Source organism: Punica granatum, chromosome 6 (genome assembly GCF_007655135.1).
Source record: "Punica granatum isolate Tunisia-2019 chromosome 6, ASM765513v2, whole genome shotgun sequence".
Lineage (NCBI taxonomy): Eukaryota > Viridiplantae > Streptophyta > Magnoliopsida > Myrtales > Lythraceae > Punica > Punica granatum.
The window spans coordinates 18,287,408-18,307,228 of NC_045132.1; the positions used below are offsets into that span (position 1 = coordinate 18,287,408).

General features: G+C 37.3%; 3 protein-coding genes across 3 annotated transcripts; 2 read left to right on the forward strand and 1 right to left on the reverse strand.

Annotated features, from left to right (window-relative positions):
- The first annotated feature begins 1,327 nt into the window (after window positions 1–1,327).
- Window positions 1,328–6,476, forward strand: LOC116211427 (splicing factor U2AF-associated protein 2). Its single transcript, XM_031545804.1, has 14 exons — window positions 1,328–1,667; window positions 1,787–1,894; window positions 2,030–2,164; window positions 2,269–2,471; window positions 3,130–3,345; window positions 3,602–3,694; window positions 3,770–3,808; window positions 4,179–4,268; window positions 4,358–4,460; window positions 4,568–4,648; window positions 5,191–5,267; window positions 5,742–5,822; window positions 5,919–6,010; window positions 6,175–6,476. Exons 1-14 carry the CDS (start codon window positions 1,625–1,627, stop codon window positions 6,296–6,298), a joined length of 1,485 nt encoding a protein of 494 aa, XP_031401664.1. The 5' UTR covers window positions 1,328–1,624; the 3' UTR covers window positions 6,299–6,476.
- Window positions 6,477–6,684: 208 nt separating this feature from the next.
- On the reverse strand, window positions 6,685–7,942 carry LOC116211428. The gene has a single exon (XM_031545805.1). It carries the CDS (start codon window positions 7,844–7,846, stop codon window positions 6,890–6,892), a length of 957 nt encoding a protein of 318 aa, XP_031401665.1. The 5' UTR covers window positions 7,847–7,942; the 3' UTR covers window positions 6,685–6,889.
- Window positions 7,943–13,474: 5,532 nt separating this feature from the next.
- LOC116212218 lies at window positions 13,475–13,978 on the forward strand. Its single transcript, XM_031546786.1, has one exon. It carries the CDS (start codon window positions 13,475–13,477, stop codon window positions 13,976–13,978), a length of 504 nt encoding a protein of 167 aa, XP_031402646.1.
- The last annotated feature ends 5,843 nt before the right edge of the window (window positions 13,979–19,821 follow it).

Sequence of the window (19,821 nt, forward strand, 5' to 3'; positions counted from 1 at the left end):
TTACGAATATTCGATTCAAAATACTGGACAGCACGGTGCAGCTACATAAAGGAAAACGCTTAAGGTACCAACAAACAGTCTCAGTGATACCTTGAGCCTACCTTATAGCACTGGAGTGAGCAGTAGAGCGAGTTGAATCTGGGGCAACTGTACTGGGAGAGCGGTTTCTGGCACCAGAAAAAACCATAGCTGAAGCCTTCAGAAATGGAACTTTCAGAGAAGCTTTGCCGGTAAATAAGATCTAACACTTCCAAAACTTGCTGGCAAGACCATAACCAAGCAACAAGGACCAATTGAATTAACATATCATCGGAATACTTATCAACATCAAGTCTACGATACAAGTCCACGCCTGAAAATGGCCGAGAAGCAATTAAACCACCACAAAGAGCCATAAGAATTTGCATCAAATGCTAATCATTTCAGCTCATTCAGAACATAAGCTCAGCAAATAGTTCACATCCCACACTCACTCACTCGCAAAGCTAGAATTGGATGAAACCATACACGTGACAGATTGTGTGGGAGTTAGGATTCAATGGAGCAGGCTTAGAAGACCCCATGAGATGTGAGGACCGAGTCCGCCATTACTCAAGGTAGGTCGCTTTACTCGCTTCGGATGATTGAAAGGACGTGCCAAAATTCAGAGCAGTCTCAATTTCAACAATAGTAGCAAGAAATCTTCAAGCTGCAGAGCTGAAGGAGCAGAGTGAATGATCATGAGGACGATGTGAAAGCATCAAACGTTATTCATGTTCATTGCAGTAGAAGAGATTCAGCAAAAGAAACCAAGGAAGCAATAAGACCTGCAAAGATTGTCACTAGAATATCAGAAACTCGGAAGCTGGGAAATAAAATGGTTGGTTAATAGGAGAAGGGATATAATTGAGCCAAGTCCAGCCTGAATATAGGCAAGCCCGAACTCGATTCAATTGTACATTCCTAAGCTTGAGCAAGCTTAAATATCTGAACTTGAGCTCGAATTTCGACTTTCTTACCCGAGGTAACTCTGAGAGCGGACTTGTGTATATATATACACAGCAGTCCCCATTTCCGTTAACATCCACAGACCCTTACTCGAGTCGAGTGAGGGACTTGTGTTAATGAAGATTTGCACCATAATCAAGAATTACCATGGGCCTGGGCCTAGAAAATTTGGGCCTACTGTTGAGCAACGATGGGCCGACCCAGCCCATGATGAGGCCTTTCGGTCAACTTTCCTAGAAGATCAGGCCGCCTCCGCCTCAACTATCCGGAAGCCTCTTTATCTTTCTTTTATCCCGAAAATGCCCCCAATGATTCCGTCTAATTCCCTCTTCTACTCGACCCGACTCGCCCCTCTCGTTCCGTCCCTCATCACTCCTCGTCTTCACCGGTTCTCCTGCGGGTCTCCCGTCTCCTCCTCCTTTAACCTGGAACTGCGTCGCCGCCGGGCCCCGACGCCGGCGCTGTCGACTCCACCGACGGCCTTCGAATCTCCAGTCGAGCTACTACTTTTGCTTTTCCTCCTGTTTCAGCCTCTCCAAATATACGCGAGCATTCTGCCATTCTCCCTGTGGCTTGCCATCGCATATACACCGATTTGAACGAGCGCACTGTCTGCTGAATGCGGTGGAGCTGAAAGATGTCGTCAGTGAGTGGCGTTAAGGAACATCAACAGCCGTACGGTTAGTTTTCGTGAAAGTCTATGTCCAGCTCTTCCGTTCCTTAAGGCTCTTTTGCATCATTGGTTTAGTGATTAGTCGATTAGAAGAGTACCGACAAAGCTGTTCCTTGATGTATTTAGGTGGAGATAGCAGCTCCGGGAATCCTGGGATGGCTGGAGAGACAGGATGGTACATGCTCGGCCCAAATCAGGAGAGCATTGGCCCGTATACATCTTCGGAATTACGACGTAAGCTCGCCGAAATGCTCCCTTCTTCCGGCTATCTGTCTTTGTAATGTTTGGATCGAGCTTCGAATTGGAGTTGCTCAAAGTCACTTACTGCTGCTCTGGTGTCTGCTTTTGTTGTTTGCTTCTGATGGACAGAGCATTTATTGGAGGGGTACGTCTTCGAGAATACGCTTGTGTGGTGTCAAGCAATAGGGGAATGGAAGCCCATATCATCAATTCCCGAGCTGCTGGGCGGACTTATTCAACCTGGAGTCGATAATCCAGCTGAGAGTGAGTTCTCTGTACAGTACATAATATTTTCTGGGGACGGTTGAGAAGGGGAACAAAGCGAACCATTCAAGAGTATACATGGTCTGACATTGCCTCTCTTGCAGCTCCATTAGACAGTGAGGATGAGTTCCAGAAATGGCAAAGGGAAGTTAAGGAAGCAGGGGGAGAGAATGTGGGAGCGGGTGCAAATTCTGTGGAGGATGAGCAAGCCCGACCTACGACACCTCCAGAGGGCGAAGAAGAATTTACCGATGATGATGGGACAACGTACAAGTGGGATCGTGGTCTTAGAGCTTGGGTTCCTCAGGTTAGTCTTGCTCTTATCTTATCTGCCAGTTTTGATTCTTTAACTTATTAGAAAATTTTGCTTCTTTTCAACATAACCTTAAAAGTGTTGATCCTTTGTTGAATTTTTATATTTTCCGAGGATAGGATGACCATGTTCTCACATTCAAGAAAGTTTATGATTCGATTATATAGGTCGTAGATGATTAAATGTTTAGTTGGTTGATGACTCTGTACTGTTAATTTTCAATGGGATATTTATCTTCTATTGTTATTGTAACTTCTTTGTTATAGCATATAATATGTTTTCCATTTGATGGTTCAAATCAATTGTGTGCTGTACTCATATTACTAGTACTAATGAGATGAGCTAAATGTGAGACAATGACAACCTTTGGATCTGTAGGAGACTTTTTTTTTTTTTTGGGTTGAAAGTTAATAAGATCTGTGAATGACTTCCTATGTGGTGATACGGAATATTTGCATTCTACTAATGTTAATTAAAATCCTTGTGTTCTTATTTATCTTGTGCATTTATGTATTCGATGATGATGATCTGATTGGAATCAAATACTTCTTCGCTCTCACTTTCTCTTGAGGTATTGAAGGGTAGCAGATAAGTTATCTTTTATTCGGGATGCTCTGTTGAATCTGTAGCTGACTGATTAAGCATATTTCAGGATAATTTGCTGGCCAGAAGTGACCAATATGAGCTGGAGGACATGACTTTTAAGCAAGAAGATGAAATTATTCCTACATTGAACTTAGATTCTCCTGCAAATGGAGAGGATCATGAATCCAGTGAGCCAGTGGAACGAACTCCTATTAGTGAGGCAGAGGAAGTGAAACCTGGTGACAAGAGAAAGCAGCAACCTGAAAAGCAAGCGGCTAAGAAGGTTGACTCTGCTTTGCCTTTTCGCAGTTGCTTACAACTAATGGAACTGTCCCAATTCATTTATTCATCTATATCTACATATTGAATTAGTTGCTTGAACTGTTGATATATCCTAATCTATTGGGGCATTTTTGTTATATTGATACCATTTTCTTTTTATGGTCTTATGGTATAACAGTATCATTTTTATCTTCTAAATTAGATTTTTTTTTTGTTTCTGACCATCTTTTCCTCCTTTCAATGCATTTCCTTTGCAGGAAGCAAACAAAGCTCCTGATAGTTGGTTTGAATTGAAGGTTAACACACATGTTTATGTGAATGGGTTGCCTGATGATGTCACTGTTGATGAAGTAAGTGATTGATACCCTTTCCTCAGTTTTATTGCCTCTGATGACAGACAGTGTCTGATAACCAGTGTGGTGCAGATGGTGGAGGTGTTTTCAAAGTGTGGAATCATAAAGGAGGTGAGTCCTGTTTTATGCTTTGCTTCACGCTATAGTTATGAATCTGTACTTATGAAATTTTATTTCATTTACCATTCAAGCACCTTCAAGATCAATTATCCTATCAAAATATACTATAGGTTGGTCTTATCCTATCTACCTATGTAAATCTTGGAGCTGCATTCTCCTTTTTTTTTTTAAGAACTTTTGGCTTTACTTGCCACGGCGACCATGTTCGGATCAATTAATAAATTGATTTTTTCATAGGCGGGAAGATGTGAAGTGTTTGCCAAAGTGAACCTCTTTTAACTAAAATATCAGTAAAAGAATTGTAATACCTTTCTTTCTCTAAAAAAAGAAAAAGAAATATCTTGCATTTTACGCATTGCAGGATCCCGAGACAAAAAAGCCACGTGTGAAGATTTATATTGACAAAGATACTGGAAGGAAAAAGGGGGACGCACTCGTTACCTATTTGAAGGTGATAATATATTGGCATGCTATACCTTACACAAATATAGTTGATGCATGTACAATTTTTGACATGAACTCTTTATATGTGCATGGTAGGAACCCTCAGTTGCTCTAGCTACCCAACTTTTGGACGGGACCCCTCTTCGACCTGGCGACAATATACCCATGTCAGTAAGCCCGGCTAAGTTTGAGCAGAAAGGTAACAAATCCAGATAGTACTTAATCTTGAAATGCATCAGAGCAGATTGAAGAGTATCTCATGTACTATTTCTATGGCTTGATGATTTTGTTTTTTTGTTCATGCAGGGGAAAAATTCATTGCGAAACAAACAGACAGCAAGAAGAAAAAGAAACACAAGAAGGTGGAGGATAAGATGCTGGGCTGGGGTATGTTTTCTTAATTTGATCCAGGCACTTAAGCAATCTGTAACACATCTTATGCCAAGCTTGGTGCATATATGTGTAGACTGGTATACTGATAGGAATATAGATATCAACAATAAATGCCTGGATCGGCCCTTTGCAGACATGTGGTTAGAGTCTTCAAGAAACTCCACTGAGTATCCTGCTCTTTCACAAAGCTATCTTGTTTAAGAGTGATTTCTTACTTTTCAATTTATTTATCATGTTTTGCATGTACATTGCACCAATAAAGTGCTGGCACTATAAAATCGTTCTTTTTACTTAGTTGTGTCTGTGGGTAGCTTCTATGAATATGAAGTTGAGATATTCCATTGGATCTGCTTTTGGATCAGTGCCAAGCAAAAGAAAAGGCGAATGCACTGACCTTAGGCGAATCCAATGATGTGAAAGTTCGACCCCTTACATAAGCTGGTGTTGACCCTAAACTAGTCATTGGTGATGAATGAATTTTGCAATTTATTGCCTAGAGTTTTTTATTTATGTTAATTAAGCTTTGTGCATGGCAGGCGGCAGGGACGACGCAAAGCTGTCAATACCAGCTACTGTCATTCTTCGCAACATGTTCTTTCCTGCCGAAATCAGGGTAATTTATACGAATTATTTCAATATTAGATTTAAGAAAGGTTCTAGTCAGTTGCTGTGGCTCCTATGATTAGCTTTAGCTGCAGAACACTCCTTTAGCATCTGTGCGAACCTTGGTGTGAAAACTTTTGACATCTTTTTTGCGCACTTGGTATCATATAATGACAACAGAATGGAATGGAATAAACATGAAGCTGTGGAGCTGTAGTCTTTTTTCTTGCCACCATATGGAATGGATAGTGAATATGCTTTTGTGTGCCGTTACTGTTTATGAAGAATTTCTCATGAATTTGAAACATGTAATGTTTCACATTCTGGCCAACTCAATAAAGAGAAACTTTTAGAGAACAGATTACTTGTTTGGCACATTTCATGTAGAATTTGATGATTTGTTCGCTGGGACAAGTTAGGGAATGGGTATCTCCACTTATGTGCAAGAATTTTCAATGTGATTCTAAATTCGTACATATTGCAGGCTGATGAGAATCTAAAACCTGAGCTGGAAGCAGATGTTCGAGAGGAATGCATGAAACTTGGTCCAATAGATTCGGTCAAGGTCTGGTCTAGTTTTGCTTTCACTTTGAAGGAACCAATACGTCATTTGCGTCAATGGGATATTAGTTTGATGGTTCATTATCTGTTTGTTTCCTAGGTATGCGAAAACCATCCTCAGGGAGTTGTGCTTGTCAGATTTAAGGATCGGAAGGATGCCCAGAAGTGCATAGACATGATGCATGGGAGATGGTAATTTGCTTGAATTTACTATCGTGACGTCCATGTTTTTGCTCCCATCTTAAGCTTTTGAGCTGCTAGAGAAAATCATATTAGTTTAACTGGGTAGCATATCTATTTATCTTATTATTGCGCGATATCCCATAATAAAAACTTGCTCGATCTACTTGGGCTAGGTTCGGGGGAAGGCAGGTACATGCTAGTGAGGACGACGGAAGTGTTAACCATGCTCAGATTCGAGATATAGATGCTGAAGTTGCAAGGTTGGAGCAGTTTGGTGCTGAACTTGAAGCTGACTGAGTTCGCTCTGTCTGTAGCTTTAACAACTCTTCAAGATTAAGTACTTGCTGTTGAAGTCTTGGTGTCTCGGTCATTTTTGTAGTTTTTTAACTGTACGTAGTGGTGGCTTAATCGTGTAAATAAATTGGAGGTAATTCAACACGTTTTGAGTTTGCGATACAGAGATGCATAATATCCATGCCTAATGTGATAGCATAGGAAGTTATATAAAGATTGTGGCATTGAACGTGCCATTTCATTTTCGATACGGCTTGCAGCATGAACTGTATCGATATGGAAAGATATTTGTCCTTGACTGCATATCTCAAATCACGAGTGCACTATGCACCCGATAATCTCAGGACAAGTATCAATAGACTTGACAAGCCGAGGGAAAGTTGTCCAAGTAGATGAATTGAGCCACTAACATCACTTGTTTATGAAGAACAGAACGATAATGCCCTGGTAAAGTAAGGAGGATTGAATCCGCACATTGGTCCGCAGCAGCCGGTGTCGTCTTAAGAGAAAATAATATAATGCAAACCTAATTCATCTGCGAGCTGCAATTGGCATAATTAGTTCACCACTGAATCAGATGATTGTGCCGTTTATTTATGTACATACATCCGATTTCCCGTGCTCGACGTCGATCTTTTTCTCGAGAAACCTCTTCTTGCAGTAACAGTAGTAGACCATGAGCACGACCCACTTGATCAGATTACCCAAGCAGACACCGAGCACTTGAGCGACCGTTGCCCCGACTCCGGTGCCGGTCCCCCTCTTTCCCCACACCAAGTAGAGGCAGAGTGACCTCAAGCACAGGCGCCACAGAAAGAACACAAGCATCAGCAGGAACCCGAGCCTCCGGCTCCCTTTGCTGAGGTATGCCGCCACGCCTATCGCGATGTCCCCGTGCTTCTCCTCCAGAACAGAGATTACGATCCCGACATTCCATATCGATCTCCACTCGACGTACTTCATCAGCAAAGCCAAGAAAGGTACTCCGGACAGCAGTGAAAAGAACTGGTAGGAGTTTATCCCAAGCGAGATTAACCCAAGCGAGACGAGTGCCGAAAGCAAGAGCGCATACACAGAAGTGATCAGAGGGCCTACGAAGCCGAGATCTTTTAGGGGGTTCAGGAAGAATCCCCTGAAGCTCTGCAGGGTCTCCCCGGCATAGAGTGCCGACGAGTGGCGCAGGATCAAGATCGTATTTAGGAGGTCCAGCGGGTGAACGAGGATCAAGTATGTGAAGCCCAGTGTGGCAAACTGGTGAAAATGCTTCGGAATAAATGTCTTCATCCAACTCACGGGACCGCCAGAAGATATATCGCAGAAGCCTCCGGCGCAGAATGTGTCCCGAGATTCATCGGAGAGCAGTGTGCGGGCTGAATCATAGAAGGTTTCTTGGAGGAGGAACTCGAAGAGCAGGAGGGAGAGGAAGAGCGGGAAGGAGGTGAGGAGGGTGAAGATCAAGAACTTGGGGTTCGTGGCTGTGATCTTGAGAGACTGTCCGAGGATGCCACCGAACCCGAGCTTGTCCTTCTTCATGATGGACTCGTTGTCCATTGTTCGGTTCTTCTTGCTGTGTTCTTCTTCCTCCTCGGAGCTCTAAGCCTCTCATCAGTGTCTGTCTTAACAATGGCGGAAAGTCTTGCGGTCAGCAACTAAGGAGATTGACGTTTGACTTTCGAAGGCGGGCGGGTCTTTCCACGCACATGTCTGTCTCATGCGTCAAGTTGGAGGGGCTTACAATCTGAAACTCCCCATAGTGCGTTTATTTTCTAAAAAATATTCAACTCAACTCAACTCATCTCAATTTCATTTATCTTTAATTCAACATCACAATCATTACTTTTTTTATTTTTTAATTTTTTTTAATCATTTAATTTAATTTTTAATATTAAATTCTCTCAATTATTCATTACTTTTTCACAATTCAACAACATAATCATTACTTAATCATTACTTTCTCTCAATTATTTATTACTTTTTCACATTTTTTCTCATAATTCAACAATACAATCATTACAAACCAATTAAAATCAAAACTCAACTCAACTCAACTCAATTCTAAATCCAAACGCATAATATTTTGGATGAAGTGAATCAAATAAAGTCATTGCGCGAGATTTGTAATTTGTCATTTTCAAGAAATTTCATGATTGTCAACTCGTTGTGATATATATTTTTTGCTAAGTGCATGTTAATTCTTATTTTTATAGTTATTTTTTAAATAAATTATGACTTAAAATTAAAAATACTTTATCCAAGTTCAGAAATAAATTAAATCTTTTTAAAACATTTTACCTACATTGAAATTACTTCTAGTAATGAAGTTTAGACTTAGAATTTTGAAAATTTTCAGTTTTTATTTTTAATATTATATTCTCATAAGCACGTTTTTTTATTATAGTATATTGTAGATACAATATGAAGTTTATAATCTAAAGAAAATAAATGTCGATCTAAATGTAAAGTTCATAATCTAAACTTTATAATGTAAAGAAAATTAGTGACTTGTGATAATAAATTCTTTTGAAACCATGTTTATACTTTATAGACTCAAATAGTTATTTTTTAAAATAACTTTTATGTTGTTCGACGAAAATTTTGTGATAAATTATTTTATTTAACTTGAACTCATATTTATATCACCAATTTGATAAGAAAAAAATATTACATGCATTCACTTTTTACATATAAAAACTTTATTTTGGACATTTTAAGATAAGATATTCAAAATCCTTATTCGAGACATGGAATATGTATAATCAGCTGTAATTATTTCAATGATTTTTTTCTCAAATGGAATTCATTTTCATATTTATTAATTGTATTCATATATTACCTATAATACTAACTTTCGAAAAATGTTATCTTCATTCTTCACAGTCAGTTGAATGTATAAATTTTTTGTATTTTTTCTTAAAATGAAAACTGGTGAATTTATAATATTTATATAACTTCTTTATGTGTATATATACATATGTTAGTAGAATAATGTAAGAATAGTTAAATAAGAGATAAGCATGAAGAGCTGAATAGAAATAGTTCATTTTTATATTTATTAATTGCATTTATAAATTGTATTAATTTAACCACTTTATGGTATTTGATGATATATATATATATATATATATATATATATATATATAGAGAGAGAGAGAGAGAGAGAGAGGGAGAGAGATTTCAATGAAAGAGAATTTAATAATGATAAATGTCAATTAAAAGACTATAGGTACTAAAAATAGTAATTGTGTAATAATGCTTAAAAATTAATGTTTTAATTGCAAATGTAATCACCTGTTTTATCGAGGCTCAGCGAAAAAGAAAAAAACATATCTATTTTTTCGAAAGAATTTTGGCAGTTAGTGAAATAGAGAAATGCATGGTGCTTGAATTACATATATTTTTAGGCAACATGGCCAAAACGTGTGAATTATTTATCTATATCTATATCTAAATTATTACGAAGGGAGAAGAAATCATATTTTTTCAAAAACTCATAACAAATACATATAAAAAAGTGACAATCATTAGATCATGAGAAACTAATTTTTAAATATTTAACTTAACCATAGAATTCTCCATAAAATTCTCCTTTAATTGGACTTAATGGATCTATTGGGCTTTCAGATACCAAATTGTGCACACAAAAAAAACTACATTTATTAATTAGGTAGAAACATGGATATCAAGAAATTAAGTTATTGAACCTGTTCATTGCACATATTTTATAAAGAAGATTTTATCATAATAATTTAAATATGAAGACATTAAGTACTATCATTTTATAATTTAAATTAGTGCATGGAAAATTTACTTTTTATACTATATAAACTTCAATAGAAAAATTTCAGACCCGCACACTAAGTAATATTAATTAAATAGTTCAAGCAAATAATTAATATAAAACACTTCATATACATAATCACAATCATCAATCTAATTTATAGAAAAATATTTTTTAAAACCTAAAAATTTAAATTTCTTAGCTTTAGTTAGTGAATGAACAATAATGATAAATCTATAAATTTTTAAAGTTAGTGGTAAGCTGATTTTTATTCTCAATCACATTTCATGTATTAAGTTTCATGAGTTTAAATAATTTCAATAAAATTGGTTTGATGTGAGAATTCTTGATCAAACTTTTATAAAGTTAACAATTATTTTTAAAATTTATTTTTAGATTTTAAATAATTCCCAATTTTCTTAATATTATGAATAATTATTTAGTAATGATCTCTTTAAAATTAAATGATAAGTGATTAATATATTTATTTGAATTTATTCATTTCTTTTATGGGCAATAATAATAATTATTTAATTTTTTATTGTATATTAATTTATTAAGACATTTACTATTGAATATATTTATTTATTTATTTGCAGAATAATAATTATTTTAAATATATATTGCATATTAATTTCATTAAGATATTTACTATTGGATATATTTATTTCTTTATGATTATTACTATTATTATTGTGATTTAGAATCTATATTGCATATCAATTTTTATTAAGACATTTACTATTGAATATATGTTTTTATTTATAATTATTACTATTATTATTTTGATTTAAAATCTATATTGCATATTAGTTTATTAAAACATTTACCATTCTACTCTCGTTTATTAGGGTGGATACAACTATATATATATATATATATATATATATAGATTAATTATATTTTCTTACTTTTATTAAGATATAATTTTATTAGAAAATCATCAATAAAAAAACACATACTTGATCTGCATAGTACAAATATCTCCGAGCATAATAAGAATATAATAATTGCAATATAATAGGCCTTAAGTAGTCTGCTAATTTTAGGTGGACGAACTTTCTTGTAGTAGGCAAGTCAAAGTCTATTATCCTTAGGTAAGGCTATTTGAGTCTTGTGATTAGAGAAAATATATGATTGAGAGAGGTCTTTCCCTTAGTAGGTTGACCTCGCTCTAATATAGACTAATTGAACCTAATGGATTTCCAAGTATCAAGTGGTATGCACCGAAAAAAATTGCAAATAAAAGTAGGTTGCTTAAATTTGTGACAAATTGAAATTGAATTCTTAGCAACATGAGTGATTTTAGGTTAGCTGCTCTATGTTATCCTTAGATAAGCTCTCGCGAGCTAGTCTTGTGATTGGAGGACGTTCATAATTAGGAGAGATCTATCTCTTAATAGGTTGACCTAGTTTGAACATAAATTGATCGGACCTAATGGGCTTCCTAATATCAAGTGATAAATGCTGGAAAAAAATTACAAATAAAAATAGGTTACTCTTTTTTGTTACATAAAAATTAGACTATTTAAATTGATGACAAATTGAAATGGACTTATTAGCGACGTTATTTGATTTTAGGTGAGTTTGTACATGTTATCCTTTGGTAAGGATTGGCATACGAGCCTTGTGATTGGGAAAAATTTGTAATTGGACGAGTTTTATCTCTTAGTAGGTGGACAACCTCACTGCAGTCTAGATTAATAGGGGCCAATGGAATTCCAAATATGAAGTTGCACACACCAAGAAAAAGGATTTTGTATAGTTAAATCAAATAAAAACTTGTTATTTTGAAATTATATTTTTTTTAATAAAGGGAGGATGTTGGTGGCTGTGGATGGGTAAATAGACTACTTAAATTGGTGACAAATTAGTGACAAATTGAAATTGACTTTTTAGCAAAGTTATTTGATTTTAGGTAGGTCGACGTATGTTATCCTTAGGTAAGGACTGGCATACGGGCCTTGTGATTGGGAAAGATTTACAATCGAACGAGTTTTATCCCTTAGTGGGTGGATGACCTCACTGGAGTCTACATTGATCGGGCCCAACGGAATTCCAAATATGAAGTGACACACACCGAGAAAAAGGATTTTGTATAGTTAAATTAAATAAAAATTAGAAAATATGAATTATTTTTTTTAAAAAGGAGGATTCTGGTGGCTGAGAGAGGGAAAACCCACCCCCCTTTCCGCCACCATTCACTCGCCAACAAGAGATTTCGTAGTACTGATGATAACTCCCATGATATTTCTTAATTAATAAAACTTAATGTATAAATAGTATTAATTATTAAAAGCTTTGCCGTTCAAATCCTATTTATTGTATCAACGTGAGGTAGATATATATATATATATATATATATAGATGTCCTAGAAATAGTATTTTTAGAATTTTATTTATAGAAATTAACAAAAGTATTATAAATAATTCCATCATTTCACTATTTCTTTCTTCTTCTTTTTTTCCAAATTCTATTAAATAATCAAATTTCCTGACGTGACACATGCTAACACTTGGCGAAACTACGTATTATATATTATATATATTTAAAGATTATTTACTTTGTTACATTTAAATTATTTTATATAGATTTTTTTAGAAATAAAAATCACGTAATTAAGCATGACACATGGCTATATAATTAAGGATATTTTATATATTATATATGGATTTTTTAAAAAGAAATTATATATTATATTTGCAAAGATTAATTATTTTATTACAATTTAAAATATTTTCTAATATAGATTATTTTTTGAAATAGAAACTATGTAATTAAGCAAGACAAATGGCTATGCAATTAAGGATGACATGGGTGATATACCGGCGGTACATGATAAATTGTTTCAGCCATTAAATATTATATATTGATTTTGCATCGATACATTCAACAATATTGCCCGAATTTCCATCGAATGACCAATGCCACTAATTCGGAACCGATCGGGACGCATCTAGCCAGTTGATGTACACGATAAGCGGCAATAGTACATTTCCAGAAACAGAGAGATCTCCATGAATGAAAGAGGAGCCATGACAGCCCAAGGCCATAAGCAAAACATTAAAGAACAGCCCTTAATGGAATAAATAAATGAGTTTGTTAGGGATAGTCCGCCGTCCACCTCATGGAATCTAACGTAAACTTTCAGGATCTGACCCGATCCCCGGCGCCGACCGCCCCGCATGCCTGCCTGCGTGCCTGACTACTCTAACTCATAGTAACTGTCATTGCTAAGCAACCCGCCGTTGTTTCCGCTCCCTCCCCCCTTTAATATCTCCTCCCCAGCGAATCAATTAATCAACCGTTAGGGATCATTTGCAGGGAGGAGAGAGAGAGAGAGAGAGAGAGAGAGAGAGAGAGCGGGGAGATCTCTGCTCTCTCATCCTCCCCGCCCCCAATGTCCACCCTGATCCAGGAACAAATAGATGCAGCCGTCGACGACGGGTTTGCCCAGCGGGGCTGCTGCTTCTGGGGAAGCCCGCCCCGAGAATACGACGGCGATGACCGGCCGTGCTCGGTGACAGCATGGTGGGAGCGGGTTGGGGTTCCCGGAGGGAACGAGAAGCCGTGGTGGTTCCGGGTTTGGAAGAGGATGAGGGAGTGGTCGGAGTTGGCGGCCGGCCCGCAGTGGAAGATGTTCATCCGCAGGTTCAGCAGGAACCAGCCCGGGAAGGGCGGGAAGTTCCAGTACGACCCCCTGAGCTATGCGCGGAACTTCGACGAGGGGAGGGCCGAGCAGGAAGGTCATTTCGATGAGGATGCCCTGTGGCGCGACTTCTCATCGAGGTACGCCTCGATACCGGCTTCTTGCAAGTCATCGATGGACCTCGGGAAGTCTGGTGGTCCCATCTTCGATATATTCTCATGTAAAAAGTTTTTCTTCAACTTGATTAATAACTAATCACCGAGGAGAGAATTGTTTTGTTCCGTGCAAATGTCCGATGATGCTTCTTGATGCGTTTCTTTTATATGGTCCGATCCTGCTGCAACCAATATGCATAAATGCTTATACCAGGCAAAGCATTGACTGGATGTGTATGCACACCGGATTCGATACGAGCCACTGATATGCACGCCGGTCTCTGGTTAAATTAGCAATATCTAGCAAGGCATATTTAATGCCAGACGCGTTTATAGGCCCAGCATAAGAGATTAGAATAACATGTTTAGTTACATCCAAAATTTGTCATCCAAGCTAGTTGATCATTAAAGCCCGTGAGATTACTAATTCACGTCTTGTCGGAAAGTATATATTGCATTCCAAGGACATGTCAGAGGCAGCCTCATCGCTTTCGTGAGGCATTCAGAGATTGGTCTCATCTTTTTCCCCCTCTAAAATATTTGTCGCGCGATTTGTAGCCATTGCTGCTGATCTGGTTGCTTGTATCTAGTCTCGGAGTCGGATCTTCCATTCCGCGAGAACACTGCTCCAAGAATGGCCGTGCTGCAATTGATTTTAAAACAGTAGTCATACGTTAACCTACCAATAATATTAATACCTCCACCATCAATAGTATCTGTGTAAGCTTCTCATCAAGCCATTTATGTTGCACCGAGGAAAAATAAAGCTAAAGATTTGAAAAGCTTATGATCAACAAGAGTAATTAATCAACAAATGCAGGCAACTTGAGGGCAGGAATTATATCCGAGGAGAGCCATCCGACTGTATATTTATCAGTCATTTCATATAACGCCTCCCAGATGATCTTTCATGTCTTGATCAAAGATGTTATCCAGACCCCGTGAAAAGTAATGTAGAAACTAGTTCTCTTTAGCGCTATCTTCTGTAGTCATTGCATCCAAATTCATTCGCATTAATTAAGCAGCTTGCTTTCAGATCAAGAGATAAAGTAACTAATCTAAAGGGCATCTCAGTTTCCAACAGCTGAATGGTTATCCATTATCTTGTGGATATATATGCAACTCTGAGAGCTACAATTCAATTAACATGAGATATATATTAAGCTATACGAAGGTTAATCAGTACCCGTTCCTACATTGAGGCAACGATCTGAAGCCTGTGTGCTGATTTTCTTTTGTTGATATCATCATATGGTGGACTGAACCCCTCAGTACGGAAGTTATAATCAGGCAGATTGCGCCCATCATCAAATTGATGCAGGGTCTCAAGAAAAGGTTCATTGATGTTCTCAATCTGCAGAAGCAATTTATTTAGTTTAGAGAGATATCCATGCGAAAGCGATATTTGTTAAGCAAATTAGTAGCTAAATTGCATTTCAATCTGCTATGAGGGATCAACTCATCCACCTGTTTGTAAAAGAAATACCCATCGCACAGATCAAGGATGAGTTTCTCCCACATCTTCCCGATTTCTAAGCCCCTATTTATATTCTTCGTACCATTGAAGCCGTTTGCGTACATTCATTTTTGGAATATTCATTTTCCCCTTATTTTAAAAGCTATTCTTTTAACAAGTAGATGCTTGTGAGTTGTGATATGGAAGGAGCAAAGAGAAAGTAAAGAATATGTACTTTTGTCTTTCAGTGAGACTTTTTTTTTTTCCTTTTAACCATACGAGGAGTAATATTTTTCATTCCTGTAAATTCGGTTTCAGGGAGTAATAGTTACTATTGATGATAGTTTAGAGAGTGCTATTGATATTTCCCTATGACAGCATGGACACCTGCACTTTCATTACCGATGAGCTCAAGAGAAATCGATGTTCTTAGATGCGCTTTTCACGTAAGAAACTATAAAGGGAGCTCTGAAACACCAAATTAAACACATAAACTTACAGAATTAGAAAACAGAGAAAGGCAATATATGGCAGATTCTACCTACAAATATTCATCAATATACGACACCAACAAAGTACGCAATAAACTCACTGCTCCAAAATCCCCACCATTAATCATTATGATGATCCGAGTGTAACCCGTTGTATGCAACAAGAGTGACAAGCTGACTGGTATCTGCAAGGAATATCAAAGACAGATGTGCTCTTCTATGAACAACGAGATGTTGCACTCCCTTTCCAAGAGCTCCCCATAACCGTCAAAGTGTAAACTTGTAGATGCACACTAAATCAGACAGGATATACTGATATATAACCATATTTGCTCAACGTCCAAGGGACGCCTGCAGTCTCATATACGAGGAAGCAATTTGCGGAACACTTGCTATACATGGTGATAGAAGGATGATTACAAGCATAGGGCGCTTTCAAAAGTATAGTGCATCAACGGACAACAAAGGTCAACAGCAGCAGGCTGTTAGAGTATGGCTCAGTGCTGTTGATGTTGTCTATCCCGTGTTTATGCATTTGTTTGATATCTATCTGTTTGCTTCTTGGCTAATCATTTGGTTTGCTCATACCAATCTATTTCTGTATGTGTCGGTTTCTTTTTGTTGGATAGATTTAGACAATTATTTGTTTAGTTCAGTTGTTGTTTTGAATTTCAAACGTAAGAAGCAGTTACTTAGCAGTTGTTTTGTGTCTATATATGTAGGAAAGGGTCGATGATGTATTGTGTGGTGACAGTTAATGAATTTTATCTTCTCCCCACTCTTTCTGTCTATTTTGTCTCTCTATTTGTCTATTGGTTCTTCTGATCTGTAGAATCTGCAGAATGAGATTGAGAGATTAATAGTGGTATCAGAGCTTCTTTAATCTTGAGGGGCCTGTGTGTGAAAGATCCCGTGTGATTGAGAGGCTTGTGAGTTTGATCGAGAGTGTTTTCTGACTGCATCCATAGAAGTTCAAGGCAAGATGGAGGGAGGTTCGAGCGGATTCTCCGCCATAGCACTACCTGTGTCTAATGGGGAGAATTGTAAAGCATAAGCTGTGAAGATGACAACTTTTATGGAATGTTGTGATTTGTGCGAAGCAGTGGAAGAAGACTACAAGGTGACTCCCCTTCCTAACAATCCAACCATGGTTCAGATAGAGCTGCACAAGGAGAAGAAGAGCAGAAAGGCAAAGGCAAAATCATGTCTTTATGCTGTTGTGTCATCCACCATCTTCACCAGAATCATGAGGCTTGAGTCAGCAAAAGCTATCTGGGATTACTTGCAAGAAGAATATGAAGGAGATGACAAGATTAGAGGTATGCGAGTGTTAAATTTGTTGAAAGAATTTGAAAGGCTTCAGATGGGAGAGAGAGAAACTGTGAAGGAGTTTACTGATAGGCTTGTGGAGATTGCTAACAAGATTAGAGTGCTAGGAACTGGTATCAAGGATGATATGTTGGTGCAAAAGATTCGAGTTTATGTACCAGAAAGGTTCGAGGCAACTATTGCTTCATTGGAGAACACTAAGGAACTTTCCGACATCAAACTTGTTGAAGTTCTTAATGCTTTGCAGGCTCAAGAGCATAGAAGTAAGATGAGAAGAAAAGGAATTGCTGAAGGAATGGTTGAAGGAACTTTGTAAGCCAAAATCCAGCAAAGTTCTGGTGGAAAAGGAAAGAAAATGAAAGAATATGGCAATGCTTCTGAGATTGTTGCAGCAGAAAGATCAAGTAACAACGGAGGGGGAAAGCATTCTCCATGTCAGCACTGTGGTGGAAGGAACCATCCATATTACAAGTGTTGAAGAATACCTAATGTAAAATGCAGAAAGTGTCATCAGTTTTGGCATGCTGAAGTCATTTGCAAGGAGGAAGAGACTCGACAGCAAATAGAGGCACAACCTGTAGTTGAAGAAGAGGTAGAACAACTCTTTGTTGCTTCTAGTTTTACCTCATTTGTTTCAAAAGGATGCTGGCTTGTTAATAGTGGCTACACAAACCACATGACTGTAATGTGAATCTGTTTAAAGAGCTAGATAAATCATTTTCCTCAAGAGTAAGAATTGGGAATGGAGAGTACTTGGCAGTGAAGGCTCAAGGAATCGTCCAAATAGAGAGTTGTGTTGTTACAAAACTGATATATGAGGTTTTCTATGTTCAGAAGAGTGCCCAGAGTTTGTTGAGTGTTGGTCAACTTGTAGAGAAAGGATACAAGGTGATGTTTGAGGAGAAAAAAATGTTTGATTTTTGATTCAAAGAGTCAGAAGACATTTGAGATTCCACAGAATAATAAGTCTTTTTCTTTGGATCCACTAAAGATGAAGTCTAAGGTGGATGATGATCAGTCTGTTGAAGGGATTACACCACTTGTAGACAAGCAACAAAGTTGTAATATTGCAGATGTAGTTTCAACAGTTGCATTTTCAGAAGTTGCAAGAGAAGAAGAAGGCAAAGCTGATAAAAGAGTGATTGTTGCAATGAAGAAGGAATTGGCTATTTTAGAGCCCAAGACAAAGTTTGATCTGGATGGCTTACCGGAAGTTTTTCAAGTTCTAAAGCAGGAGAAGATAGTTTATGAATTAAAAGAGACTCCTAGAGCTTGGTATAGAAAGATGGATGAACACCTGCTGAATTTAGGCTTTGGAAGAAGCTTGAGTAAGTCGACATTTCAGGTTAGAAAGGAAGCTGGTGCAGACCAACTTGCACATAAGCTCAAATGTTTCTTGCAAAAGTTTGGAGTTTGCAGCAACATCTGATGTAAGGAGGAGATTGTTGGAGTATCGTTTCAGTACTGTTGATGTTGTCTATCCCGTGTTTATGCATTTGTTTGATATCTATCTGTCCGAGTCTTGGCTAATCATTTGTTAGCTCAGACCAGTCTGTTTCTATATGTGTCAGTTTCTCTTTATTAGATAGATTTAGACGTTTATTTGTTTAGTTCAGTTGTTGTTTTGAATTTCAAGCGTAAGGAGCAGTTACTTAGCAGTAGTTTTGTGTCCATATATGTAGGAAAGGGTCGATGATGTATTGTGCGGTGACCGTTAATGAATTTTATCTTCTCCCCACTCTCTTTGTTTGTTCTGTTTCTTTGTCTGTCTATCTGTTCTTCTGATCTGCAAAATTTATAGTGCTGCGTTTGGTTTCAAAATATGATTTTAAAATCAGATTTTGATTTTGAAAAAAAGTGGTATAAATGGGGCCCACTCTTTGACTTTATATGAATTATTTTGTTTTATTGTTGAAAAAGAGTGGTATAGATGGGGCCCACTCTTTTACTTTGTATGAGTTATTTTGTTTTGTTGTTGGTAGAATTAGGTTAAAGTTATGATTTTAAAATTATATTTGCAAACCAAACAAGCCGTAGAATTCTGAGATTGAGATTGAGAGATCGGTCCTGTTTGGCAATGGAGTAAAACTCTATTTAACTCAACTCTAAATTTTTTAAAATTTCAAAACAACCCAAATTTTTTTAAAATTTTTAATTTTGCCCCACCTCCTTCTCTCTCGTCTAGTTCACTATTCATCGTCTTCCTCCTCCCCCTCCACTGTTCATCAATCCCTCCCGTTCGACCTCTCTTTCGCTCTCTTCATCTCAATATCTCAACAAAGCCCCAGATGCGTGGACGAGAAGGGTTCATTCTAGTCGAAGGAGGTGAAGGGCCCGCAGAATGAATAGTGGATGAAGAGGAGGAAGACGATGAATAGTGACCTGGAGGAGAGAGAAGGGGTGGGGCAAAATTGAAAAATTTTATAAATTTTGGGTCGTTTTGAAATTTTAAAAAGTTTAGAGTTAAGTTAAACAGAGTTTTACTCCGTTGCCAAACAGGACCACTCAGGCATAGGTAGTGGGGGGATGAAAAAAGATCAAGTAGAAAGCAATAATACCTACTTTTGATAGTTGATTATTTCCTTTCCTACATTAAAAATAATTTATTGGAAATTAGTCTATATCATGCAATATTTAAATAAAATCATAATTATCTTAATCAACATA